Source organism: Melanostigma gelatinosum, assembly GCF_949748355.1.
Source record: "Melanostigma gelatinosum genome assembly, chromosome: 7".
Lineage (NCBI taxonomy): Eukaryota > Metazoa > Chordata > Actinopteri > Perciformes > Zoarcidae > Melanostigma > Melanostigma gelatinosum.
The window spans coordinates 23,552,594-23,580,292 of NC_136640.1; the positions used below are offsets into that span (position 1 = coordinate 23,552,594).

At 43.7% G+C, this 27,699-nt stretch overlaps 1 protein-coding gene across 2 annotated transcripts in view; it reads right to left on the reverse strand.

Annotated features, from left to right (window-relative positions):
* Positions 1 to 27,699, reverse strand: part of myo7aa (myosin VIIAa) — a gene marked incomplete at its 5' end in the record, with an annotated part of 66,738 nt that overhangs the window by 27,466 nt on the left and 11,573 nt on the right. Inside the window, 17 exons of one of the 2 annotated variants that reach the window (XM_079271707.1) lie at positions 4,969 to 5,127; positions 7,044 to 7,181; positions 8,434 to 8,540; positions 8,874 to 9,009; positions 10,271 to 10,481; positions 11,050 to 11,192; positions 11,634 to 11,753; positions 13,908 to 13,984; positions 14,413 to 14,497; positions 14,670 to 14,738; positions 15,136 to 15,249; positions 15,935 to 16,077; positions 17,107 to 17,228; positions 17,970 to 18,154; positions 24,717 to 24,869; positions 25,092 to 25,205; positions 25,757 to 25,788. In XM_079271707.1, coding sequence (XP_079127833.1) covers positions 4,969 to 5,127; positions 7,044 to 7,181; positions 8,434 to 8,540; positions 8,874 to 9,009; positions 10,271 to 10,481; positions 11,050 to 11,192; positions 11,634 to 11,753; positions 13,908 to 13,984; positions 14,413 to 14,497; positions 14,670 to 14,738; positions 15,136 to 15,249; positions 15,935 to 16,077; positions 17,107 to 17,228; positions 17,970 to 18,154; positions 24,717 to 24,869; positions 25,092 to 25,205; positions 25,757 to 25,788 — 2,108 coding nt within the window. The remainder of the gene's footprint in view (positions 1 to 4,968; positions 5,128 to 7,043; positions 7,182 to 8,433; positions 8,541 to 8,873; positions 9,010 to 10,270; positions 10,482 to 11,049; positions 11,193 to 11,633; positions 11,754 to 13,907; positions 13,985 to 14,412; positions 14,498 to 14,669; positions 14,739 to 15,135; positions 15,250 to 15,934; positions 16,078 to 17,106; positions 17,229 to 17,969; positions 18,155 to 24,716; positions 24,870 to 25,091; positions 25,206 to 25,756; positions 25,789 to 27,699) is intronic. The other variant, XM_079271706.1, reaches the window with a different exon arrangement.

Consider the following 27,699-nt stretch of genomic DNA (forward strand, 5'->3'; position numbering starts at 1 on the left):
CACACATGTGGTGTCATCTGATCTGATCTGTTCCAGGCGTCAGATCATAATAACCACACACACACACACACACACACACACACACACACACACTGTTCCTGGCTGATTTGGCCTCAGTTGTTTGGTGCGATGTGGGTTTAAATCCTAATAAATCTGTGACAGTGTTACTTGCTGACTGCTTGGCAGATGATTCAGTTCACAGTCTGCTTCTGCATTTAAAAACTTTGTCCTCATTTTCATTTCACTTATCATAGCACTTCACATTAAACTGACTTGAATACTATTTCCACTACGACCTTGATGAGAGAGTGCAGTCGCTTTGCTGCTTGCTCTTGCCTCTGCTTGCCTCTGCTTGCATTTTCTTGCATTTTCTTGCTTCAATTTGCCAGATATATCACATATATCTTGACAGATATATCACATATATCATTCTTCAACGTTTGAGTGAAGACAAATCCGTCGGAAAGTCGTCGAGCTATTTGGATTGTTGACTAATGCTAACTAGCAGCTAAGTTAAAGCTAAGTAGCAGCAAGATGCCTCCCTTCTCCACGGATGACTACTACAAACTCCTACAGAAGATTGCAGTCTTGGAAACAAAAATCCACCGACTAGAAGTAAACGTGGCGGTAAATGGACTGTGTGGGAATGATACCACTCTACCATGGACTCAAGACACTGGACAAACGCTAGCTAAGACACAGCTAACTAGCACAACCAGGCCTACCAAGAAACAGGAGGAGAGAGCAGATAATGAATCTTCAAATGGTAGTCCTCCCTGGAACTCTCTCGGTGCAAAGCCGAAGAGAAAATATGTGGGAGGACGACTAACAGGCAGAGCCCAGCGCGCTGAGATTTGTGATGCGACTGGCTGGCCTGCACTAGCACACGGGCAGAACTCCTCCTCAACCCCTGCACCCAGACGGCCAAAGCCAAGGACAGCTAAGAAAAGTAAAACCTGCAAAACACCTCCACAACAACCAAGCCTACAACTTCAAAACAGATTTGCTCCATTGTCGCAGGATCCTAAATCTCCATCTGATGACCTGGATAAGCAGCTATCTCCTCAAAGCAGGGTAAGAACTGAGAGTAAATGTGAGAAAGGGCTGCAGGCAAAGCTAATGACTGGGCCTGAGACTCTGATTGTTGGTGACAATGCTGTAAAAGATGTCAGAAAACTGTGCAGCAAGAACACCAAAATACTCTGCTTTCCGAAAGATATGGTCTCTGACATGAGAGACAAATTCCTGGACATCGTGGCTGACTATCCCACAGCGAAAAACATCATCGTGCATACAGGAAGCTGTGATATTGTGAAACAACAGTCTGAAGTTCTAAAGCGAGACTTTATTGATCTGTTAAACACAGTCAGCTCGGTCAAGGCTGAGGTGTTCATCAGTGGCCCTCTCCCACCAGTCAGAGGAGGAGATGAAGGATTCAGCAGGCTGTTTGCACTGAACAAATGGCTGTCAACTGCATGTACTGACCATTCAGTACATTTTATCAACAATTTCTACCTTTTCTGGGAGCGCAGACATCTTTTTACAGCGCATGGAGTTTGCCTGAACAAGTCAGGGGTAAAACTGTTTACCTCGAACCTATTTTTCTCCCTGCGTCACTCGTCTGTCCCTACTGCCAAGGACAAGACACAAGAGGAGTCTAAACAAGAGATAACCACACAGCATCGCCATGGAGACCTTATGGGAAGGATGCCCCCGCCTAACGACAGCCAAAAGGAGGAGTCTCCAACCTCATCATCAGGGACCGCCTCCGATCTCCCACTTTCCCCACCCTTCCTAGACGAGGAGTATTTACCTCCCTCCCCAGCACCTACTTCAGGTCCATACTTTGGACTGGACCTCCCACTTTCCCCACCCTTCCTAGACGAGGAGTCTTTACCTCCCTCCCCAGCACCTACTTCGGGTCCATACTTTGGATCGCAAGCCTCTCTCACACTCTCCCCATCCTCCCCCCACCTGGAGTTCACTGACCACATGAAAGAGCTGGTCATTGCTGGAACCAAACACACTCCTCTCCCCACTCCTCGACGGTACTACAACCATCCTCTGTCTCCCCTAAAAAATTGATATCTTCTGGGTCCAGGCTACAAGGCTAATGACACCAATGACTCTCTCCAGGAAAAGTCGGGGCCCTGTATGCAGCTAGCCGTTTCAATTCCTGTCCTGCAAGTTTATAGAAAAAGAAAGGTGAGGCTGCGAAGAAACAATAGTAAACATGCTAATTTATCAAACTTAGCATACATTCCTCATCAGCCTGTCCAAATAAATTGGGCAAAGAAAGCTTTAACCACATTAAACTTAGCTTTATTAAATGTCAGGTCTCTGTCAGGAAAAACATTTTTAATCAATGATTTTATTGTTAGGCACAAACTGGACATTTTGTTTTTAACTGAAACTTGGTTAAATCAAGATAACAGTGCAGCTGTTCTTATTGAATCAACACCTCACAACTTCAGTTTCATGAGCGAAACAAGAGCGCATAAGAAAGGAGGTGGAGTTGCTGTTTTATTTAATGATTCTCTTCAATGCAAGCAGATGCCCTTTGGTCATTTTAGTTATTTTGAATATGTGGCTCTGAATTCCAATCAAGCTTTATTCCTAAACATTTACAGACTGCCTAAATACTGTGCAACCTTCTTTGATGAGTTTACTGAACTGCTGTCTGTAATCTGTATTGATTTTGACTGTGTTGTTATTGTTGGTGACTTTAATATCCATGTTGATAATCCCCAGGACAGAGAGTCTATAGAACTATGTGGTGTCCTTGATAACTATGATCTGACTCAGCATGTGACAGGACCCACCCACAACAGGGGGTACACTCTGGACCTAATCATCACCAAAGGTGTAAACATTTCCAAGGTTGCTGTGACTGATGTTGCACTCTCTGATCATTTCTGTGTTTTCTTTGAGAGTGCAATCTCCTTGCACACAAATGTCCAAACCAAGGTTCTGATAAAGCGTTACATCTCTGAAAACACCAGTGAACTATTTATTCAGAAGTTCTCCTCCACACCAGCCCTCTCTTGCCTCTCAGTCAATGAGCTTGTAGATGGCTTCAATTTTAAAGTAAAAAATATTATTGATGCCATTGCACCCACTAAAGTGAAGGTTGTCTCGGGTAAGCAAAGATCTCCTTGGAGAAATGCTACGTTGGTCAAAATGGAGAAACAAGAGTGTCGGAAAGCTGAGCGCAGGTGGCGAAAAACTAATCTCCAGGTTCACTGTGACATCTATAAAGAGAGACTTCGCAATTATAATTTGGAACTTAGAAATGCAAGGCAGTCATTCTTCTCTGACATCATAACCAAAAACAAGAACAACACACGCGCCTTATTTGCTACCGTCGACAGGCTAACAAACCCTCCAGTGTCGGTAGCTGCTGAACTCCAATCCACCTGGGCATGCAATCAATTTGTTTTCCAACAGCTGACCAACTTCTTGACCGTAAATAACTGCTTTGATGTTTTCCAGTCAGGCTTTCGACAGCACCACAGCACTGAAACTGCTCTTGTTAAGGTTTTCAACGACATCCACTTAAACATAGACAATGGCAGAAGTTCAGTCTTAGTGTTACTAGATCTCAGTGCTGCATTCGACACGGTCGACCATGCCATACTCATAGAAAGACTAAAAATATGTGTGGGACTCTCTGGCACAGCACTTAACTGGTTTGAATCCTACTTGAAGGGCCGAGAATACTTTGTGTCTGTAGCTGATTACACATCAGAGCTGACTAAAATGACATGTGGTGTTCCCCAAGGTTCAATACTGGGGCCTCTTCTGTTCAACATCTACATGCTTCCACTAGCTCAGATTATGGAAAACAACAAAGTGTGTTATCATAATTATGCAGACGACACACAAATCTACATAACTATGTCACCAGGGGACTATAATCCCATACAAGGGCTGGGTAACTGCATTGAACAAATCAACAACTGGATGTGCCAGAATTTTCTTCAATTAAACAAAGATAAAACAGAAGTAATTGTTTTTGGTACCAAGGAAGAACAATTGAAAATCACCGCTCAGCTTCAGTCACTGATGTTAAAACCCACAAACCAAGCCAGAAATCTAGGTGTAGTTATGGATTCAGACCTCAACCTGAACAGCCATATCAAGACAATTACAAAATCAGCCTACTATCACTTGAAGAATATATCAAGGATTAGAGGATTTATGTCCCAACAGGATTTGGAAAAACTTGTCCACCCATTTATCTTCAGCAGACTGGACTACTGTAACGGTGTGTTTACAAAGCACTGAATGGTTTAGGGCCAAAATACATCTCTGATCTGCTGCTACCTTATGAACCATCCCGACCCCTCAGGTCGTCTGGGACCGGTCTACTTTCTGTTCCCAGAGTCAGAACTAAACATGGAGAAGCAGCGTTCAGTTTTTCTGCTCCACATATCTGGAACAAAGTCCCAGAAAGCTGCAGGTCTGCTGAGACACTCAGCTCATTTAAATCAAGATTGAAGACCATTCTGTTTGCTGCTGCCTTTAATTGAACCACGTTCAATTAATATATTAATAAATTTCCTGCATTTTTGCATTTTACTACTGAATTTTATTTCTTACACTGTTTCTTTAATTGTTTTTAAATCTCCTTTTCTTTTGCCTTATGTTTTGATGCTTTTAATGGTTTTATGTGAAGCACTTTGCATTACCTTGTTGTTGAAATGTGCTGTACAAATAAACTTGCCTTGCCTTGCCTTGCCTTGCTTTGCCTTGCCTTGCCTTGAAGGAACTCGCTGGCCTAGCAACACTGAGGCTAAAAACAATCGGTACTCTCTCCATTCAAAAACAGTATCTGATGTTGTGAACACATGATTGTCTCGTGAGACAACCCCTACTTTTTCAAACAGAATATTCCCCAAAACATGGACTTCTATCCTTACATATTAAACAACAAATAAACAACACGCACACACACTCACACTCTACCTGTTTGTACGCCGGTTTGACTCCAGGCATGAGCACCCGGTAGCGGTCGACGAACTCCACGAAGGTGTAGCGGATGGGGTATCCTGCGCGGCGGATGCGGATGGTCTCCATCATGCCCGAGTACCTCAGCTGACGCACACACAGCTCCCTGTCAAACAACTACAGACACAAACACTGTGACAGGAAGGGCGAGTTTACTGACCTCCAAAATCAGCTGACACCTCAGGTGTTGAGTAAAAATACACAGCTGAGCCTGATGGGGGTTAAAGGTCGTCATCTCAAACTCCTTGTTAGAGGTGAAGGACTATAGATGAAAGGGCACCGATTTAACAATTTAAATTCGAATCATCTTTGCTTCCTGTTCAACTAAATATGAAGAGTGCTTACATAAGCAATCATATCACGACATCCATCCATCAATCAATCTGCAACTAGGGAGGTTCTTTTAGTGGTCCTATCAAATGTGAGGGATTTGATTTGAATCCTTCTTGTTACTGTACATTGCTCTCTCCATTACTGGAACTATAAAGAAGAAGAGAAGTCTTGATGAGTTGAAGTAAATGGGGGCGGCGTTTAACAACGGCAAAATTACATCAGAACCTTCATACAAACTCTCACACAGCTTGTGCATTATAATCCAAGTTTTATTTTTCCGGTATTATTATCACTACTTCCCAAACACATTCATCTTTGCTAGAACCTGCCTATTTAAAACACAGGCGCTCTACAAACCAGTGACAAAGGGTTTAAGACAGTTTTTTAGCAGAAATGCGTGCTTGGGAAATAGCGAGCACGCGACTGGATAAGTTAATGTTTTGTCTCTTGTGTATCTGTGGTTCAGTTTTATGTATTTGTAAAGACCCATCAGGGACGGCCACTGTAAATTAGCTCAGGCTATAAATGCTGTGCTGTGTGGCTTTGGTTTATGCTCCATACTTCTCCCCAAACAAATACACTTTAAATAAATGACACATTATTGTTCTTATGATGAACGAGGTGTGACAGTTTGTCAACGAAGGTTTGGATATAGTTTTTCTGGTATTAAGCACGGCTTAAGTACTCATCAAGACTGTTCTCTGTTTTTGAGATTCTCCGTTCAGTGTGGAGGCATGAAGAACAGAGTGGAGTAAAACGGGGGAGCAACTGATGTACGAGTGATCAGTTTTCCTTTAGAAAGGCTATAATTCCAAACTTCCTTTATTTTTAATTCACTATTATGTTTTATTTTTCATGCATCTTTGCACTAATTGACTCTTGACTTGTTTTGATGAACATGATCAGTGGACTCCACGTGGTGTTTTAATCCATGTTTGAATATTTAGTAATAAACAATGTTTACAGACGTTATTGATGAGAAAACACTGTTGGGGCACATTTGACTTCATTTAACACTCCGTTTGATTTATCGAAGTAAAAAGTCTGAAAGGTTTATGATTAGAAATATATATGAATCGTATGTATTCCAATGGTCAAAATACATTAAGGTCAAAATAAAAGCATGTTAAACTTTTTATGGATTCATTTCATTCTGTAACCTCATATTAGTGACATGAACAATTACAAACACTGATGACCTCCTCGGTTACAAATAACTTAAAAATGAAGCGTTTGTGCATTAAAATATATTTCAATGTTTTTCCCAAATTTTGCGACACTGCAGCCTGAGTTCAGAACCGATCAACCATCTATCCGCAGGCTTGGACAAAATAACAGGAAGAAGTACAACGTGTGGAGGAAATCATTTTGATCAAAAACAGCTTCAACACAAAGTTTAAAAACATGTAAATATTAAATACTGTAAATATTAATTTGCTTCAATTTACGACTGTTTGCCTTTGAAATATGAATTAAGATATTATTAGATTTAATGTGTTTACATTATTTTGTCCACCCCAAAATTCATTCTTAACACAGTTAGAGAACTTGCTGAGAAATGTTTTGCTTTCCAGCTGCTGCAGAGCCAGTCGACAGTAACCAAGTGGTTCTATTTATATTGCACTGCTTGTCAACTAAAATCCATTCAAAGTAAACTTATTCTACGGTGTTCTATTTGGATACAGAGTGCCGACACTCACCATGGATTTCTTGTACTCGTTGGGTTTGATGCAGCGAACGAAGAAAGGCTGACAAACACTCAGAGTTCTCATCAGCAGCTCCAGAGATCTCTTAAACTGACTGCTCAGAGTGGGCGAACGCTTCCTGGTCTCTGCCCCCTAAACACACACACGCACACACACACACACACACACACACACACACACACACACACACACACACACACACACACACACACACACACACACACACACACACACACACACACACACATCACAGAAAGTGTCATGGTCAGAAACAATGAGGACTCCTTTCTCTCTTCCTGAGCTCTGACTAACCTTTCTCCTCTTTCCGTCTCTAAATATAAAAGTCTTTGTGAGGCTGACGTTGCAGGTTCAGAGTTGAAATTAAAAGTGAAGCCAGAACTTTATCATTTAAAAGTTGATTAGTTAATCGTGAGAAAATTCTATGTTTTCTATTCTTAGAAACATTTGCTGGTTCAAATGTTATGATTTGAGTCTTTTCTCTCTGGGCTGAAATAAAACAAGCAATTTCCCCACAATTTATGGACAAACGATCCATAAAATAATGAACAGATGAATCAAAAATGGAAATAATTGTAAGTTGCAGCCAGATGGAAGAAGTATTCAGACAATTTACTTCAGTAAAAGTACTACTACCATAATGTGATAATACTCCACTAAAAGTAAAAATCCCTTTTTCAAAACCTTACTTATGTAAAAGTATGTTTCAGCAAAATGTAGTTGAAGTATAGTGAAGTGAAATGTTGTATAGTGTGCTTTCTGTGTGTTTTGACTATTTTTGAGCTCACAATGACGTGAGTGTATTTAGAAACATGGGTGTGTACTGCCCTCTAGTGGTCACAGTGGGAAACTAAATGACAATATGTTACGTTAGACACGACAACAAAGTTACACTTCCAGTCAAAATAAATCTAAGTGTACCAAATGTTGCAATGAGAAATCCCCAGAAACTAATATAACTAATATTTATTTTTATGTAAAGCATATCTGAGTATTGTTTACAATTTATATGGTACTTTTATAGTGCGTCACATGATCGAACCAGGATCAAAACATTTCAGCTAGAATCTATTTGGTTCAACCCGACAACATGTCACCTCAATCCTTGAAGCCTGATCTATACATTCTGCTAAATTATTTGTATTCCTAGTGAAGACAAAATGTCTCCCCCCTGGTAGTGATTAATGCAACTTCACCAAAAGATCAGATAAAAAAGTATGTTTGAATATATCTTAGTAAAGCGCAGTGCAAAAAACAGTAAAATCAGAAAAGGACTTTCACTGTCAGCGCTCCTGCTTGTTTGACAATAGTGTGTGTGTGTGTGTGTGTGTGTGTGTGTGCGCGCGCGTGTCTGAGTATCCGTTACCATAGCGACATCAGCCTGGAAGATCTGTTTGATGAACTTGTTCTTGGAGGAGTGAACCAGCTGGATGATGTCACCGTATAAAGTGTCTCTGTTCTTCTCCAGGAAGCCTGCAGGACACACACACACACACACACACACACACACACACACACACACACACACACACACACACACACACACACGCAGTGTCAGAGCGTGCACATAATAAACAAGCACAGATGCATGTAATCATCGATAACATATGTTTTGCATCATCAGCTATCTCAGCAAATATGAAACAAAAACACACAACACGTGCTCAATAATAAATAATAATACCATAAGTAGATAGAACAGAAGGAAACACATCAAACTGGCTTCATTAAATATCTAATATGTTCCCACGGTAACACGGGAACATTCTCATTGTCTCCTCCTGGTGCGTCTGAAGTGACTCTGACCTCTCGTTTCGTAGTAAACCACTCCAGCAAAGTGCTGGATGCCAAACTGGGTCTCGTGGTTGTTCTTTGGAGGGATGTAGTATGTGTTGAGCTTGTGCTGGTGGTTCAGCTTGTTCAGCATGGTGGTGTCCGTGCCCTGCAGGACACACAGAGACGGAAACAAAAAGACACATTTTCACATTCAAAGCCCCTGGTGAAGTTGACGGTAACACCTTCTAAGTTGATGTGTGACATTTACTCTCTTTTAGCGCTGGTTTTGGTCTCCACCAACTCCAGAGGGAAACATCTGTCTCTTTAGCTGCTAAATGCAACACTATGTTCACCAGCTAGTGTCTAACTCTGTCTGTGTTTTCTGCTGAGCAGCTATAGTACAGTGACCTTTTACAGATTCTTCTCCGTAAACGACACTACGAGAGTGCTGAGAGTGAACCCGAAGAAAGTTTGGTGCCACACAGATAAATAAAGAGCTGAAACGCAATATAGAACTCCGTAAAGCCGAGAGGAGCCGTAGATTCAGCTGATAACTCTCTGTAGGTTTATCACTGAAGGAGACAACTTTGACTTTGTAATTTGACACATCATTATTAAAACAAATACTGATTGTAGCTACTTTAATAAGTATTTTATCTACAACAATAAACATTCAAGAATATATACGCAGCAAAGCTAAAGTGAGAATGGTGAATCATGTAAATGATCTGCTTCCCGACAGCAACACTGTTTCCATGAAATCTAAAAGTTTGAACGTCTCATCGCAAAGGTGTTTAGAAGATACTGACTACATGTGAAGTCAATCTGATTATTCCTCTAAAATGACTTTGTTCAATAACAGTGCCTGTAAATGGACCAAAAATAATCCACAGTGGATTTGGGTGTTAATACATTTGTACATTTACTTAAAGGGCCAGTGTGCGGCATTTCAGGGGATCTACTGGCAGTTTGAAATATAATATTCATAACTGTTTTCTGAAGCGTATCACCTGAAACTAAAAATGAGTCCTTCACATCTACATAGGGAGCAGGTTTACTTCACTGAGTCCTCCGCCATGTTTCTACAGTAGCCCAGAAGGGACAAACCAAACACTGGCTCCAAAGAGAGGCCTTTTGTGTTTTTGAATGACCTCAAGGCCACCGTAGTTCTCACACACGCTTGTGAAACTGCTGTAAAGTGAGCCGCAAAGTGCAGACGCGTGGTACTGCCAGCTGCCGTCTGACCTCCCTCCTAAAGTAGTGTTATTATGGTGAGGACGGCCTCTGAGCGAGGCGAACGGCGATACCGCGGATTTACACTCAGCAGCTCACGTTTCTGCAGTCTCTAAAAAGGAAGGAGAGAGCGGCAGGGTGCTCGGTTGGTCGCTTATCTGCGTCCCACCATCCAACCACCCGAGCGCGCGTACCTTGGGGAAGCGGCTCTCCTCGTCGATGAGCGAGATGATGTTCATGGGTTTGATGGCGATCATGTCCAGGGCGTCCTGGTTGTCGGTGAACTCGATGTGCTGCCAGTTGATGTTCTCCAGGTTGTACTCCTCCTGCTCCAGCTTGAAGACGTGCCGGACGAAGAACTGCTGCAGGTTCTCGTTGGCGAAGTTGATGCACAGCTGCTCAAAGCTGCGGGACGGAGGGGCGAGAAGCGACGAGAGAAAATTACTTTGCACTCGGTGGCTCTTCAAGTCAGGAAGCGTGGGTGAGAGGAAGAAGTTTAACTTGACATTTATTCACATTGTAAGAGGCCAGATGGACAAACAGCTTCTTTTCAAGTTGATACACAACTGGTCACAACTAAAATCTATCTAGATCTAATGCAACATACATATGATTGGTCCTATAAAACTCTTCAATGTGAAAATAAAGATGCTGATTATTAAAGTTCAGTATTATGTTGAGTTTCAATCATTTCTTTATTCACAAATATATATTTTACACAATGTATTCATGCGATCATTCATTTCATAATCATTTACCGAATGTTGAAGAAGGAAATGGGGAACTAGACAAATACCAAACAGTCAAACACGCTGCATCTGATCAACGAACACAAGAGGAGGAAAACTAACGGGACCAAGATGATACGGAGAAACAAATGAAAGGAAATCCTTCTGATGCTAATGAGGTCAGCTGGTCATGTTACTGCCCTGTCTGTCAGGTCTGAGTGCTGGTCTCTGGGGGCGTGCTGTACCTGTTGACAGTGAAGTTCTCAAAACCGAAGATGTCCAGCAGTCCGATGGAGCGTCTGAGAGCTTTGGGCTGTGAGGGCATCGGCTTGTAAATGGCCGCGTTGATCTTCTCCACGATCCACACAAACAAGCGGCCGTAAATTCCCTGCACACACACACACACACACACACAAGTCAAGTCACCGTAATACTTTAAAGACCGGCAGAGTTTTGGACCTCAAGTAGCACTATGAAGTATTTGGGGTGTTTTTTGGCCTTAGAATTCACATCCCTACAAATGTTTTCAAACTGTTCCAGTGATCTACAGGTGGTGATGATGCGCTCAGAAACGCAGCCAAATGCCACTAAAGGCAGAGAAGAAGAACTTTAGCTCATAAACATGGGTATAAAAAATAGCAGGACTTAAAATACTGAAACTATTTGCTTTCAAAAATGTTTTATGCTGAAGGAAGTTCATTCAACGCGGTAGAAAACTCCACAGTGCACCTGTAACCTCCTGTAATGGATATTGTTTTTCGCCTTATATTTAAGGTCATGTGTGAAGAAAAGATGACTAAAAAGCGGTTTGAATGATCAAGTGTTTCACCTTAACGAAAGCGTCCCGTACGTCCAGAGCTTGTTCCATGCTGAGTGGGGTGGAGACGGTCTCTCCTCTGGTGATCAGAGTTCGGCTGGTCAGACAGTTCATCAGGTCCTTACCATCCACCTGAACACACACATACACACACTGTTTCATCTCCTTCAGTATTATTTATATATTCACCAAGGACAGTGCACATTCATCAACATTTCAGTTTCCACCTCAATGTAAATGTGCCAGAGTTAGCTTGAGAGCTAATTTTCATGACAACAACACTACAGTACAACACTGTACTGTACAGCACAATACAATGCAATACAGTAAAATACATGAATACATTACAAAAGTAGCAGATTTGCAAAAGAGTACATGGTGCAGTGCCAGAGATGAGGTAATGTGATTACTCGTGATGCAGGTTTGGTTTGCTTCAAGCCATCTCTTTAGTCTTTCTGTAATGGTTAGATAATTCAACCTCAAGTCATCCTCTAGAAGTCATGCTAAAATGAAAGATACAATGTTTGGATATTGATTATTGTAAAGGTGCACCAAATTGCCTGAATCAAAATGTTAGCTGACCTGAGGTCACAGGTATTTTCCAAAGGTTTTTGATTTGCCAGTGATTTGAAAAGTAGCCGGGCCTCAAGGGTACAAACCCAGAGGGCCTTGAATCATATGTGTATATGTAGCATGATATTTATTTTAGTTTATTTCATAATACAGAGGCACAGTGCAGCACAGGTTTTAATTCATTGGTTATGATATTTTGTATTGTGGATTGTCTGTAGCGGAGAGCTTTGAACAGGATATTCTTCCTTTTGTGTGTCTAAACCACCCACTTATACTGTAGAGCAGCGGTTCCCAAACCTTTTAGGCCGCGCACCCCCTTCTACATCCCGACCGGGTTCGCGCACCCCCCCCCCCCTTAATAAAAAAAAAAAAAAGAAGCAACAGAGCCTTTTAAGCCTTCATAGCCGCATAAGAATCGGACCAATGAGAGAACAGTTTGCTCGCGCGTGGCATTTGTTTACAAGATTTAGTCCGCTGTTAAATGTTGCAAACCGAACAAAGGAGCAACTGCAACAAAGCAAACGAACTGAAGGTGTGAAAACGCCCTGAAACACTGCAACAAAGTTTCAATAACTTTCAGTGACACAAGGCGTCACTTTTAAAGAGCAATACGGATGCGAGCACACACGCACAGGCTCAGAGGCAGATTATCACATTTAATTTACAATTAATGAGCGACTAATGTAGCCAGGATGTCTTCGGACAAAGCATCGATGCGGCGCGACACAGTGTTGTTGGACACCGGGATCATGTCCAACTTTTTTGCTTCTTTCTCCCCAATCATACATTCCACCATCTCTCTGGCAGCTGGCGAGCTCAGTGATTGTGTGCGATTGTGTGCGGTAGCCCCTTTCTCGCTATTCTGTAACCAGATATGAAGCCCGTAGTGCGTCATTTATAGACCCAACACATGAATGAGACTGCAGTTGTTTTGGCTGTTTTGTAACTCCTCCAATTTCGATATAAAGAATGTAAGGGGCTTTTGACTTGCACTGGCATGCTTGGTGTTCAGGTGGCGACGTAAATAAGAGCTTCAGACTGTTAGCCAGAACCTCACTGCACACCACGCACTGTGGCTTTGGGCAATCTGCGTTGCCAATCCAAGTGAAGCCCAGACACACATACTTTTCATCATATTTCCTCTTTTTTTCCCAGTCTGATGCTCACTCTCGTTTCCTCTTTTTTCACCTTGACACCGCGATGGGCCGATGTGCTCCCGATTTGTCTGTGCTATCCCTTCCTCCTTTTCGGTCTCCTCCGTCTCATCTTCCTCTGACTCTGGCTCGATTTCTTCTCCCGGTCTCTCCCCAACGCACCTCTCCGTTCCCCTCGCCTCCGATTCCTCTCTCTCTCTCTGTCCCTCTCCTCTTTTACGACTGATAGCTTCAGATGTCCCACCTGACAGTTTTTAAATTAAAATTACATTTTTTTTAAATATTTAATATTATTACACCATCAGACCGCCATTACACTTTTCCTCTCGCGCACCCCCTAGAGGCAGCTCGCGCACCCCCAGGGGTGCCCGCACCCCACTTTGGGAATCCCTGCTGTAGAGAGCATATGGATGAACCTGCCATTACTGAAACAGATTGACCGCCGTGTGTGTGTGTGTGTGTGTGTGTGTGTGTGTGTGTGTGTGTGTGTGTGTGTGTGTGTGTGTGTGTGTGTGTGTGTGTGTGTGTGTGTGTGTGTGTGTGTGTGTGTGTGTGTCACCTCCAGCAGCGTAGCAGCAGTGGTGAGGTGAGGGCTCCGGACGACCTCGCAGGCATCCAGGTTGTCGTAGGTACGAGCTGCAGGGTCAAAGGTCAACAAGCGGCTCACTCAATGTTGGGGACGGTTATACTGCTCTACCATAATAATGCTAGAATAACTAAAACTGGAAATGCTTTGTAAACCTCTGTGTTGCAACAACCAAAATATCTTGTATTTCCTTTGTAATAGACTGCTTTCTGCTTGTTTTTAGATACAAAGAGAACTTATTACTACCTACTTACTACAAATTCGACTGTGTCGTTTTAGGACAATATTAACTGTGGATTAAAATATAGATAAATCGTTTTCTGAACCTTAAAAAGCTCGCAAATCTCTTTCCAGTCCTGAATAGTGTCGACTGGTATTCAACGCAACAAACTGGAAGACCGAACAAGGAAACATACCAGAGCAGCAACAAACTCATACACTGTGTTGTAAAATTCACCAAGAATCCTTCTGACTTTACCTTCATATCTGAGGTTCCCCATGTGTAATATAGCAGCCAGCAGTTTAGTAATCTCCCAGTTCTCTTTGTCTGTGAACATCAGCACCTGCAGAACAGAGCACAGGCGATTATTTCAGTGTCTTTCATAGCCAAGCTTTTTAAGAGTATTATTACTCTACTTACTTTATGACTTTAAGTAGCTACTAAAGCTCTAAAGTTACACCTGGAGGTAATGTCTCTTTGCTGTACTGTGATCAGTGTGTGGTTTTAATAAGTACCTTCATTGCAGAGCGGATGTTGGAGTACTCTTTCATGTCGTCTCGGCCATCACAAACTATACAGTTACCCTGCAGAGAGAAAGAGGGGCTCTTTGTGGCGATCAAATATTAAATGTCATCCAATTGTATTGAGTATTTTGTGCTTTTATATTTCAGTTAAAGCTGTTTGTTTCCTTGCTGTTTGACTGTAAAGGACAAAACATAACACGTTTTACATCCCTGAAACCTTCTCTGTTATCAAACTCGTAGTAGAGCTGGAAGAAGTATCTCAACTTCTCATCATCTCTGTTTTGTCAGTGTTTAAGGGTGAAGCTGTTTGTTGTTGTGCACTCACTGAGCGTTTCAATGTCCTGATACTCGAGTGACCGTTCACGGCGGAAGGTCAAAGTCTCAACTGCTGCAGCAGCTAACCGTTGCTAACGACGTGACCGGCACAGCTCACCCGAGGATGGAGGGGAGTACTCACCATGGTCAGGTAGGTGTAGTCGGTGGCCTTGCTCAGACCCAGTTTCCTCTTCTCCTCTGCAGTCATGCCCTTCAGCATGCAGTAGAAGACGTGGTAGTTCCTCTCATCACGGGCCTGCAGAGAGCGAACATTAAATTCACATTACAGCAGCACACGGGCTGAGAGGGGAAACCACCGATGCATAACTATTTGAAGGTAGTCAAAATAAAATAAGAAAATGAAAAAATATGAGATGACATTAAAAAACAGAAATATACAATACATACAATACAATACTGTTATAATATATAAGTATGTATACGTTTTTTATGTATAAGTATGATTATATACATATATAATAATATATTAAAGTATAAAATGTTATGTACGTATATACACAAACACACGTGATATGTAAAGAGGGGAATGGAAGAAAAGACCATAAAAGACTAACATAAAATACAACAATCAAAATATAGTAAATAATTCTACGTGTGTGTATTTGTATCTAGATATTACTGGTTATTCTTTGTTTGCTACTTTATAACCTGCAGAAAGATTGTTGAAAAATCCTCACAGTGTGTCTTTCAAAGTGTGCAACGGTTAGCACACTCACCTTAGCATCTTAACTTTAGCATGCTAATGTTAGCATGTGAATGTCTAAAGGCATCCTCTCATTAAATTAACCACAAAGGGACATTTAAGCAGAAAGTTGGGCTGGAAAAGGTTTTTTCCATGTTGTCAGGATGTTTCGGTTATTTGGATCCTGAGGAGTTTAACGTGTGAGCAGGTGGACAGGTGTTATCGTTGTGTGCCGTACCTGTCGGCAGACTCTGGATTTCTCCAGCAGGTATTGCTCGATCTTGGCTCCCTCTATGGCTCCTCTCTTGTTGAAATGGATGTCGATGTATTTCCCAAAACGAGACGAGTTGTCGTTGCGGATGGTTTTAGCGTTGCCAAAGGCTGGAAGACAAACCAGTGACGATGATGTCATATGGACGCAAGGATAACCCAGCTGCAGGTGTGTACTTCTGTGTGTATTTTCATTACATGGGGTTTCATATAAAATAACATTTTCGAAGGAACATACATTTTAATACCAGATCGAGACCTGTAAAAAACAACTTGACACTTTGTGTTTAAGATACAGTTGAGGTTCAAGACTCTGTCCTCTATCCTAAGAGTGAACATTAGAAGTGGATGTACTGGTAGTTGTCGTTATGTCACCCACTGGTTTGTGGCCATTATCATCTTTGATTTTGGCCGTCGCCATCTTTGATTTTTTTTGCAACCAGTGACCGGTAGTGACCATGTTATTTGGACTGTGGAGGAGTGACGTAGAGATGCAATGTAGAGATACAATGTAGCCCCGCCTTAAAGCGTACTCTGCTTTATGGTCTGTTTGACTCTAAATGGACAATAATTTACTCAATGAACATCATGTGTATTGAAGATGACTTGAAACTAGAGATTGAGACATAAACTCATGTTTACAATGTTTACTGAGGGAATAAATCAAGAGAGAAGTAGAGTCATTCTCTCATAGACTTCTATACAACCAGAGGAGTCGCCCCCCGGTGGACACTAGAGAGAATGCAGGTTTAAGATCCCTGATCGGCTTCACTTTTCAGAACCGGAGGTTGCCGCCTGGTGTTAATGTGTATGCTCGTCTGCTTTCATAAGGTTCCATGACGGAGAACCTAAAGAGTTTAAGAGGAGACTGAGACATAGATGCATGTAGCTCGGTGAGATGTTGTTTTTCTTTTAGCTGAGGCATTCACACTGTGCTGGATCAGAGTGTAAATAAGGCCTGCATCCGTCTCTCATCCCCCTGGAGAGCGGGATCGACAGGTAACATATTTCTATCACCTGCTCGGACATAAAGTACACCTGTAAATACAAATGGTATGCACACATCACTAGGTGACCTCAACATCTCATCATCTTGTCCCAGAGTTCAACTTAAGTGGACCTAAGTGTGTGTGTTCCCACCTTCTAGTATAGGGTTGGCCTCCAGGACCTGCTGTTCTATCCAGGAGTGTTGACCGCTGATGGCTGCCAGGAACTGCAGAATGAGTTTGGTGCTTTCTGTCTTCCCCGCTCCGGACTCACCACTAACAAGTCACACAAACACACACACACACACACACACACACACACACACACACACACACACACACACACACACACACACACACACACACACACACACACACACACACACATATCCTTGGTACCTGCACTTTTCTCAATGCCTTAATTTTAACAGATTTTTCCTGTTTTCTACAACATACCAAACTAACTTTTTATATGCACCAGTCAAATCTGATTCAGAACTTTGCCTCATAAATCAGGAAATATCTCAATGTGGGAAATACTAGAAATACTAGAGATGAGAAATGAAATGTCTTCTTAACCAATATGTAGTCAAGCCCTCTGGTACTTGGCTATTTTTGACATTTTGTACATATTTTGGTCAGTACATTTGAAAGGTTTGATGTCCTATGTTTAAATGAATCCTCTCTCCTTTCTGACCAGTGTGTAAATGTGTACACTACACTACCAGAGTGTGTTTTAATGTCACTGGAGATTTCTAATGTTACTAATCCTACTGAGGTCGTAAGGAAGTAATGAAAGTAACTAAATTGAAAATATCAGCTTCAGTTTGATTTGGGGGATCACTGTTTTTGCACAATTATCCATCCAATAGGTGTCGAGATATTTCACTCAAGACCAAAGAGGTGGACCGACCGACCAACCGACCGACAGACATCGGGCTGGAACTCAGATCTTTGCCACATATTGGAGATTTGCCCATGAGCCACTTCTACTTTGCAACCTGAACTCCCTCCTACCTGATGATGCAGCACTGGTCGCGGTTGTTCCTCTGCATGTTGAAGTAGCAGTTGTCAGCGATGGCGAAGATGTGGGGCGGCATTTCGCCGATCTTCTTGTTGGTGTAGAGGCGGATCTGGTCGGCCGTGTAGATGGGCAGCACCTGGTACGGGTTGACGGCCACCAGGATGGAGCCGGTGTACGTCTGCACACAGAGAGGAAGAGGATGAGCTGATTTAAGGTCGATTATGCAGACAACTTTGAGCCATTTCATGCCGATGATCTGTAAGACATACTGGACGGCAGCGTTGTGGAAGTATTCCCATCCTTAAACCTACAAAGGCTGTAAAAAAAGATGGTTTCCAACAACTTTTTAGCCTGATTTTTGCCAGAGCATAAACCTTACATATATTATCACTGATGCATTAATGTGTGAGCTGCATTTTTGTTGTTTTTGGCAGAGGTGGATTACTTTAATAGAGTGTTGGGCAATTTAATCTGTGAAAACCGTCTAACTTTAGAGATAATGTTGATAATTGGATGCTTACAACCTCATCGGGCAGTGTAATGTTCTAATGTGTTCGTCCAAGTAACTTGATTTTCATTGAAAACCGGCTGCAAATATTTCTAATACACTTGCACCATGTGTAAGAAAATAAAACTTCGTTCCTGATATTCGTTTCACTGGAGAATGAACCGTGTTTCAGAAGATAATCTTGTGTTTTGTTTGACAAACATTTAGTGGTTCGTGGATGTTGAATAATGTTGATCCCTGCAGCTGATGAACAGGTCAGTTTAATTGTCAGTATTGGTCAAACTCATTTTGAATAAAATAAAATGGCAGTAAACACACAATCTATGTCGATATATGTCAATGCATACACAGAGACACATGCACTCAATCCGTTTTGTTGCTGAACTATCTGCTTCATTCATTTGTTTATTTTCACCTGAATTTAAAGGTCTACGAGGAGACAACGGCTGCAAATTAGCTTCAGCCCCAGTATACATTACACCTGGGACAATTTGTATTTGTCTTGTCCCTGTGAGTAAATAAATTAACACAAAAAATCAATAAAAATAATGACGTGCTTCCTGTTCCGAGGGCTTCAAACTTGGAGCAGTACGCAGAGTGTGAGGATTTGTGTCTAACTCTGCTGTATTTCCCTCAGTAGTGTCCTCCTACGAGTCCCGCCCACTGCCGCGCCTCTCTCCGTAGGCACAGCTGTGCCTCATCTCCTGTGATCACCTCCAGCTGACATAAATACTCCTGTCACTCTCATTCCAGTTGTCAGTCCGTCCGTTTACCTACCTGGTATTCCGACCCGTGAGTAGTCCATTTGTTCACTCTCTGAAGATCCGCCACTAACAATGCATTTAGTTTTTTCAACTTGCCTGCCGTACAGTGTCGAGCCTCGGGTTTTCACCTGTACGAAGAAGCCTTCCAGTTAGTTCCTCGGAGATCGGACCGGCCACTTCCTGGCTAAGATCCGAGCGGAGCACGAGGACGCGTCTCCGTACTGACGTTTGACAGTTTTCCTGTCGGCTTCGTCTGCCGCTCAGCAGGATTAGCCACTTTCCGGCTTGGAACCGTGCGGAGGCGTGGAGACGCCTCCTATTGACTTTGTCCATTTCCTGTCTTTTCCCTTGACTGAGAGAAATAAATTATTGTGGTTTTGAAATAGAACTCTGCTGTCTGAGTCTGCATTCGGGTCCATGAACACACCACATCATAACAGAACGGACTGACCATAACTATGGACCCAGCAGCCACAGCAGGATTTCCACCTGCAGATCCCCGGGTCCGTGAGTCATTTGTTCCGTCTCCTGAACCTTTCCACTGAGACATGAGAGGATGCAGAGGTTTTCTGCTCCAGATGACGTTTGTGTTCAACCAACAGCCCTGCACGTATGCATCGGACAGTTCTAAAATTGCCTATCTGACCGGGTTACTACATGGCCGTGGTCTCGACTGGGCCCAGGCCTGTTTCACTCAGAACCTGTTGGATACGGTTTCTATACCTGGAGGCGTTTAAGAGAGCTTTCGACCACCCTACATACTCTCAGGTCGCTGTTCAGAACCTCCTCCGCCTCCGTCAGGGCTCTGCTAGCGCCGCTGAACATTCCATTGACTTTCGCATCCTGGCCGCAGAGTCCGGTTGGGAGGAGAGGGCGCTAAAGGGGGTTTTTCTCAGCAGCCTGTCGACTACCGCATCGACTACCGAGGGTTAAACCAGATCACCACCCGGAACAAGTACCCACTACCCCTAATCAACTCTGCTTTTGAATCCCTACCCGGTGCCACAATTTTCACCAAGCTAGACCTCCGCAATGCTTACCACTTGGTTCGGATACGAGAGGGGGATGAGTGGAAGACCGCTTTCAACACTCCCCTGGGACATTTCGAGTACCTGGTCATGCCATTCGGACTTACAAATGCACCAGCCGTTTTCCAAGCTTTGGTGAACGACGTGCTCAGGGATTTTCTCAACCGGTTTGTGTTTGTCTACATCGACGACATTCTGATTTACTCCACAAACCTACAGGAACATTGCCACCATGTCCGTCAGGTCCTTCAGCGCTTACTGGAGAACCAACTCTTCATCAAAGCCGAGAAATGTGAATTCCATGTCACCTCCGTACAGTTTCTTGGTTTCATCATTGAGGAGGGTCAGATTCGGAAGGACCCAGAAAAGGTTAAAGCGGTCACCGAATGGCCGGTCCCCTCTAACCGGAAGAAGCTCCAGCAGTTCCTAGGATTTGCAAACTTCTACCGCCGGTTCATTCGGAACTACAGTCAGACGGCATCACCCCTAACCAGGCTCACCTCTAAGGTGGTTTTTTCCTGGTCCCCCGAGGCTGACCGGGCGTTTAATGCCCTCAAGGAGCGATTCACATCAGCCCCCATCCTAGTACAGCCACATGAAAGCCGCCAGTTCGTGGTCGAGGTGGACGCCGCCGACACCGGAGTAGGAGCAGTATTATCACGACGCTCAACCACTGACTCTAAGCTCCGTTCGTGTGCTTTTTTCTCTCGCCGCCTTTCCACAGCCGAGCGGAACTATGATGTGGGCAACCGGGAGTTACTGGCCGTCAAGCTGGCTCTGGAGGAATGGAGACATTGGTTGGAGGGGTCAGTCCACCCGTTCATTGTGTGGACCGACCACCGAAATCTCGTATACATCCATTCTGCCCGGTGACTGAATTCCCGCCAAGCCCGTTGGGCTCTGTTCTTTGCCCGTTTCAACTTCACCATCTCCTACCGCCCAGGAAGTAAGAACATCAAGCCCGACGCCCTCTCTCGGCAGTTTTCCCCAGACGAGGTTGACCCAGCTCTGGACACGATTGTTCCACCTGCCTGTGTCCTAGGGGTTCTCACCTGGGCGATAGAGTCTGCAGTGCGGGAGGCTCAGCAGACCCAGCCAGACCCAGGAGGTGGCCCTCCTGGGCGCCTGTTCGTTGCCCTTTCCGGCCGTTCCCGGGTCCTACAATGGGCTCATGACTCCCGACTCTCCGGCCACCCTGGGATAAGACGTACAATCAACTGGCTCCGGCGCTCCTTCTGGTGGCCATCCTTGGACAATGACACCCGAGCGTACGTCCTAGCCTTTACCACCTGTGCGCGCAACAAGGCCTCACACAGACCCCCTGTTGGACTATTACGACCTCTGCCTGTTCTCCACAGGCCTTTGTCGCATATGGCATTGGACTTCGTCACCGGATTTCCTCCCTCCGAGAACAACATGGTCATCCTTACCATTGTGGACCGGTTTTCCAAGGCAGCTCACTTTATTCCCCTTCCCAAGCTCCCATCGGCCCACGAGACCGCAGACTTGTTGGTTCAACATGTCTTTAGACACCACGGCATCCCTATGGATATTGTTTCTGATCGGGGTCCTCAGTTCTCCTCCCAAGTTTGGAAGGCGTTCTGCCGCAGCCTCGGTGCCACTGCTAGCCTCTCCTCTGGCTTTCACCCCCAGACCAATGGGCAGACCGAGAGGCTGAACCAGGAGCTAGAAACCATGCTCTGGTGTGTAGCGGCGGCAAATCCATCTTCCTGGAGTCGTCACTTGGCCTGGATAGAGTACGCACACAACAGCCATACCTCCACGGGCAACAGGTCTCTCCCCCTTCGAGGCCTCCATTGGCTACCAACCTCCCCTTCTACCCAGCCAAGAGGTCGAGGTTTCCGTCCAAATCAACCATCGCCGATGCAGAAGAGTCTGGAGAGGGACTCGTGCCGCCCTACTTTGTTCTTCCGATCAAAACAAGCGTCTGGCTGATCGCCGCCGCACACCCGCCCCACCTATCTTCCCGGCCAACAGGTCTGGCTTTCCACCAAGGACATACCCCTACGCACTGAATCCAAGAAGCTCTCTACCAGATTCATTGGCCCGTTCCCCATTGTCTCCGTTATCAACCCGGTCACGGTCAAGCTCAAGCTCCCGCAATCCATGAGGATCCACCCTGTTTTCCATGTCTCTTCTCAAACCCGTTCACTCCAGTCCTCTGAACCCTCCGCCGAACCCCCTCCACCCCCCCGACTCATCGAAGGCGGTCCGGTTTACACAGTCGACCGTCTCCTGGATGTCCGCCGACGAGGTAGGGGTTACAAATACCTCGTTGATTGGGTGGGGTATGGTGTGGAGGAACGATGCTGGGTTCCTCGCTCCTGGATTATGGATCCAGAGCGACTCCGCACATGCCATCGCCTGCACCCCGATAAGCCTGGTGGTTCGCCGGGAGGCTCCCGTTGAGGGGGGGAGGTACTGTGAGGATTTGTGTCTAACTCTGCTGTATTTCCCTCAATAGGGTCCTCCTACGAGTCCCGCCCACTGCCGCGCCTCTCTACGTAGGCACAGCTGTGCCTCATCTCCTGTGATCGCCTCCAGCTGACATAAATACTCCTGTCACTCTCATTCCAGTTGTCAGTCCGTCCGTTTACCTACCTGGTATTCCGACCCGTGAGTAGTCCATTTGTTCACTCTCTGAAGATCCGCTACTAACTATGCATTTCGTTTTTTCAACTTGCCTGCCGTACAGTGTCGAGCCTCGGGTTTTCACCTGTACGAAGAAACCTTCCAGTTCGTTCCTCGGAGATCAACTGTTTAGTCTTGGCGTTCCTGTGTCGAGCCTCGGGTGTCACACAGACGATCCAGCCTGCCTGCCAGCCGCAGACGCGGACCGGCCACTTCCCGGCTAAGATCCGAGCGGAGCACAAGGACGCGCCTCCGTACTGACGTTTGACAGTTTTCCTGTCTGCTTCGTCTGCCGCTCAGCAGGATTAGCCACTTTCCGGCTTGGAACCGTGCGGAGGCGTGGAGACGCCTCCTATTGACTTTGTCCATTTCCTGTCTTTTCCCTTGACTGAGAGAAATAAATCATCGTGGTTTTGAAATAGAACTCTGGTGTCTGAGTCTGCATTCGGGTCCATGAACACACCACATCATTACACAGAGTTATATGCGGTTTTTAAATGGCTTTATTCTTGGAATGAACATCAAGTCAAATAAATCATACATGCATCAAACACAGGTGATTCTGTGCTGTCTGCTCACACAGCAGGGTCAGGGGAGAGACTTGGAGGATGAGATGACGCAAGGTGTTGTAGCTCAGGTGGTGAGTGTTCACTACGAGAGAGCAAAACATCACACCTCCACAGCTACAGCGATTGGGAAATGTTGCTCCCTTTCCCTGCGAGCCCATTTAGTTTTCGCTGTAAGCCAAGCGTGACTATGGCGGTCACTGATCACAAACATGTAGATGCAATGTTTGTGCAGAGCACAGTCAAATAAATTGACTTTCAAGTTCAAGCGGCTTTAGGAATTTATGAGACAGAACGCCGCTGACATGAAACATTCAAAACGTGCAACATGCGTGCAGATGCAGTTTGGTAGGAAATACACTGCATGTTGCTGTTTCTGAGGCCGTGCAGGTGCATTAAATACACGTGCTATGCGCATTATTCTCAGCTGAGGTCGGATCTGTCTCCAGCCATGCGTGACGTGCGGGAGCGGACTTACCCTGCCACCGCAGTTTGTCTTCAGAGGAAACGGGGAAAAGGTAGAGGAGAAGGAGTAGGGACAGAGAGAAGAGATGAAGAGGCAGGAGATTGAGATGAGAGCAGGAAAACAGCCACCAGCAGACGATAATGAATGAATGAATGAATTTGATTTATATAGCGCTTTTCACAGACAGTAGTATCAAAGTGCTTAACAGATCAGACATTTAAAAGCATAAAAAACACAATGTGACCCAAGGGTCAATAAATTATCTACACAGAGAAAATGAAAAAATAAAATAAAAATGTAAAACCTATTTTAAGAGCAGGTCTAGGACATGGGTTTACTTTTACACAAACGCCAGCCTAAACAGGTAACATAATAAGGAGGTAAGCCCTGGATAAAGGTTTAACAAGCTCTATTAGTCCTTCAAGAGGTATAAAGATAATAGGAGCAGTGTTGGTGTGATGGTACCGGTAATTATGAATGAACTAAGGTCACCATTCAACATTGACCTTTATATTGTTACTTTACCTTTGTACACTTACTGTTTTACTAGCTGTTTTACGACTGTGGGTCGTATTCAAATATTTATGCTTAACAACACTGGTGAGCACATATTACCGAGATGAGGCATGTTAATACCTGGTGGAGATGGGTTGATGGTGGCCTGGTGAGTTTTTCTCTGTTACTGATTAGCAGGTTGTAGTCGACCAGTATCGGTGTGCTGCAGTAGTATTAGAACAGTACTGCAGTACTACTCACATATATGAGCTTTTCTCTGTATCTGATGAGCAGGTTGCGGAGGATGCCAGCTTCGTTGAGGTCTCCCAGGCGGATCATGTCCTCCACACCGTGGATGGAGGTGGGATGCATTGGCTTGATGTTGGTGGCATTCTGGGGGGAGATCCAGTGCTCCTAGGGGGGAGGAGTGCAAAAGGGAAGGGGGGTGTAAATTTCACACACACATTCGGGACGATCAAATAAAATGGCGAGGGTTTATCACATAGTGCACGATATACAGTACAGTTGCAGTAGTATATATCTGGAGTATTTCTGGAGTATTTCAGTATTGCATGCTCCCACAGACAGAAAAAATAAACTTCTGAATGTAACACAAAAGAGTGTTTCAGCACTTACGTTGCCTTCGTCATCCAGCACCTGGATCTGTCCTGAGTCACAGAGTTTGACCACCGCGCCGACCGGCACCTCAAACTCCCGACCAGTCTTCAAGTCCAACCAGACATAGTCGCCCTGGAAAGAGAAAATCTAAAATCAAACTCAAACTCAGGATTAGGATTGGGATCATAAATGAGTTGAATCACTGGGGGAAAACAAAAACAGAATCTAAATTTTAAATCAAGGTTTGAATAAGAGCAATGAGGAAGATCGCATGATAAATCAGAACCAGAAATGAACGGTGCCTGTAGTACGACATGCAAGTTGATCAGACCCATGATTAGAATCCATTATTATCCATTATTGTTTCAATAACTGAATCATAACCGTTTTCACACTGCACCTAAACCAGGCTTAATGCAGTCTGCAGACATGTGAACCCTTTCAACTCAAATCAGAGGGTTAGATCATTTCATCTTACTCTACAGCTTTTGGCCTTTACTTCCTCTACTCTGTTCATTTAAGCCGTTACATTAAGACCCAGCAGGGTTAGTGAATTCTTTCTAGTATTTTACATAAATGGTGCAGTCTGAAAACAGTGAAATTAACCCCGGATGATCTCCTGGTCCAGGCACACAGGACCTGGACTAGAAGCTTCTGGAAAGTAAAAAACACAAAATGTGTACCAGGAATTTGCCGAGGTAGACCGGTAGGACATCTAACCAGAAGACAGTCGAGACGGAAGAGAAGGGTTCGTACATCAGAGGTGTTTAAATACTGTCAAACCTTCGAGCCCCTGTCGACCTGAACGGCATCTCTGTAAAATGTTTAAAGCCAGCTGACGGTGTATCAAAACAAACTGCTGTTCTGAAGGTTTTTTCGAACATCTGGAAAAAAAATCATGTTTCCGCTTGTTGTTTTGTTTGTCCCCCCCCCCCCCCCCGTCCCAAGTACAGTATTAATAAAAGATTGTACCCTCAAATGACATACGTCTTAGCTTATACACCGTGAAACAAAATTCTAAGGAAAGATCTGTTATATTTGTCTATATTGATGTGATATTGTTAATTTAAAAAACTAAATCTTGTCTGTACAAAAAAAGCAAGAACATGAAATTCAGTCGCAACTGGAGAAACAGGGTTTTTTTTTATTGCGCCGTGGATGCAATATATTTTTCATTCAGATGGTTAGGAAATACATTCAAAACAGCAGGTTTTGTTCAAAGATCTTCTGGGTTTTCTAAAGATGTAAAGACATTAATTATTACCTCAGCCAAGGTTTATAGTTTGGTATGTTTGTCAGCAGGATTACGGAAAAAACTACTGGCTCGATTTTCATATAACTTGTTTGAAGGGTAGCAGTGAATAAGGAAGAACCCATTGCATTTTGGGCATTGTCTTTTTCAGTGCTGGAGGTCTGAGTGCCCTTCATGTTTTTCATAAAATGGGATGCTCAGCCCTGTGGCTGTCTGTGACTTGAATGTAACACTTAGTAATGCATGAGCGGTAAAGACTGATGTCAAAATACTTCTCTGGTCGCACAAAATAAAGGTTAAATACACACAGCTCCTGTTTATCCGCAGCACAGTTAGCTGTTTGTCGCTCAGTTCCAACGCTAACATTCAGAGGAGCGCTAAACAAAGATAAACGGTCAACCGTGCCAGTATAGAAAGAGTGTTTTTAACATATATCTGCTGATTTGTTTTTGTGTAAAAAGTTCAGCATACAGATCATCAGAGGAGAGGTTTATTACGCTGCAGTCGCGGTTTTAGAAATCTCTTTGGATGTTTTAATTGACTGGAAAATATAACAACATTTAGTTTGTGAATTGTGATACAAACTTTTCAGATTCCCCTTTTTAATTGTAAAGCATTAATGTAAGATGCATTAATCACTTTAATGTTGAAGCAGAATGAGGTGGGGCTATTTATAAGTACTTTGTTCACTGGTTCATGTTTCATTTGTTGATTATATTTTGTATTATTAATCTGAATCTGCAAAATAACAAGTAACTAATGTTATCAAGTAAATGTAGTGAAGTAAAAAGTAGTGAAGTAAAAAGTACAATATTTGCGTCTGAATTGTAGTATAAAGTAAGTATAAAGCAGCAGAAGATGGAAATGCTCAAGTAAAGAAATACGATCCAAGAAGTTCAGTTTGAATAACAGATCCATGAGTTTGAAGGCCTATCAGACATCAAAACACTGAACAGTGCCTTATAATACTATGAGACGGGTTTGAATACAATGTTTGAGCAATTCCTTTTTCTCACAGTTAAAGTCGGTCTGATCAGCCTTAGAGGTGCTGGCAGGTGTATTTTGTTATCTTTGTACAGAGCCAGGGTAGCTGTTACTCCCTGTTCCCAGTCTAAGCCCAGCTAACCGGCTGCTGGCTGCAGCCTTATCATTAACATCTGAATGATAATCAATAATCTCTATAAGCTCTTGGAAGGAATACGCATATTTCCAAAACAGTCTGTTCCTTGAAAGTGCAATAGAGATAGAGTTTGCTTTTGTTGGTCGCACACATGGCCACAAATTGTTGCCCTTGTGCCACGGTTTTTAATAACACACACACACACACGCGGGTGTGCAGGTACGTTGAAGACTTAAACACAGTTTTCAGATATA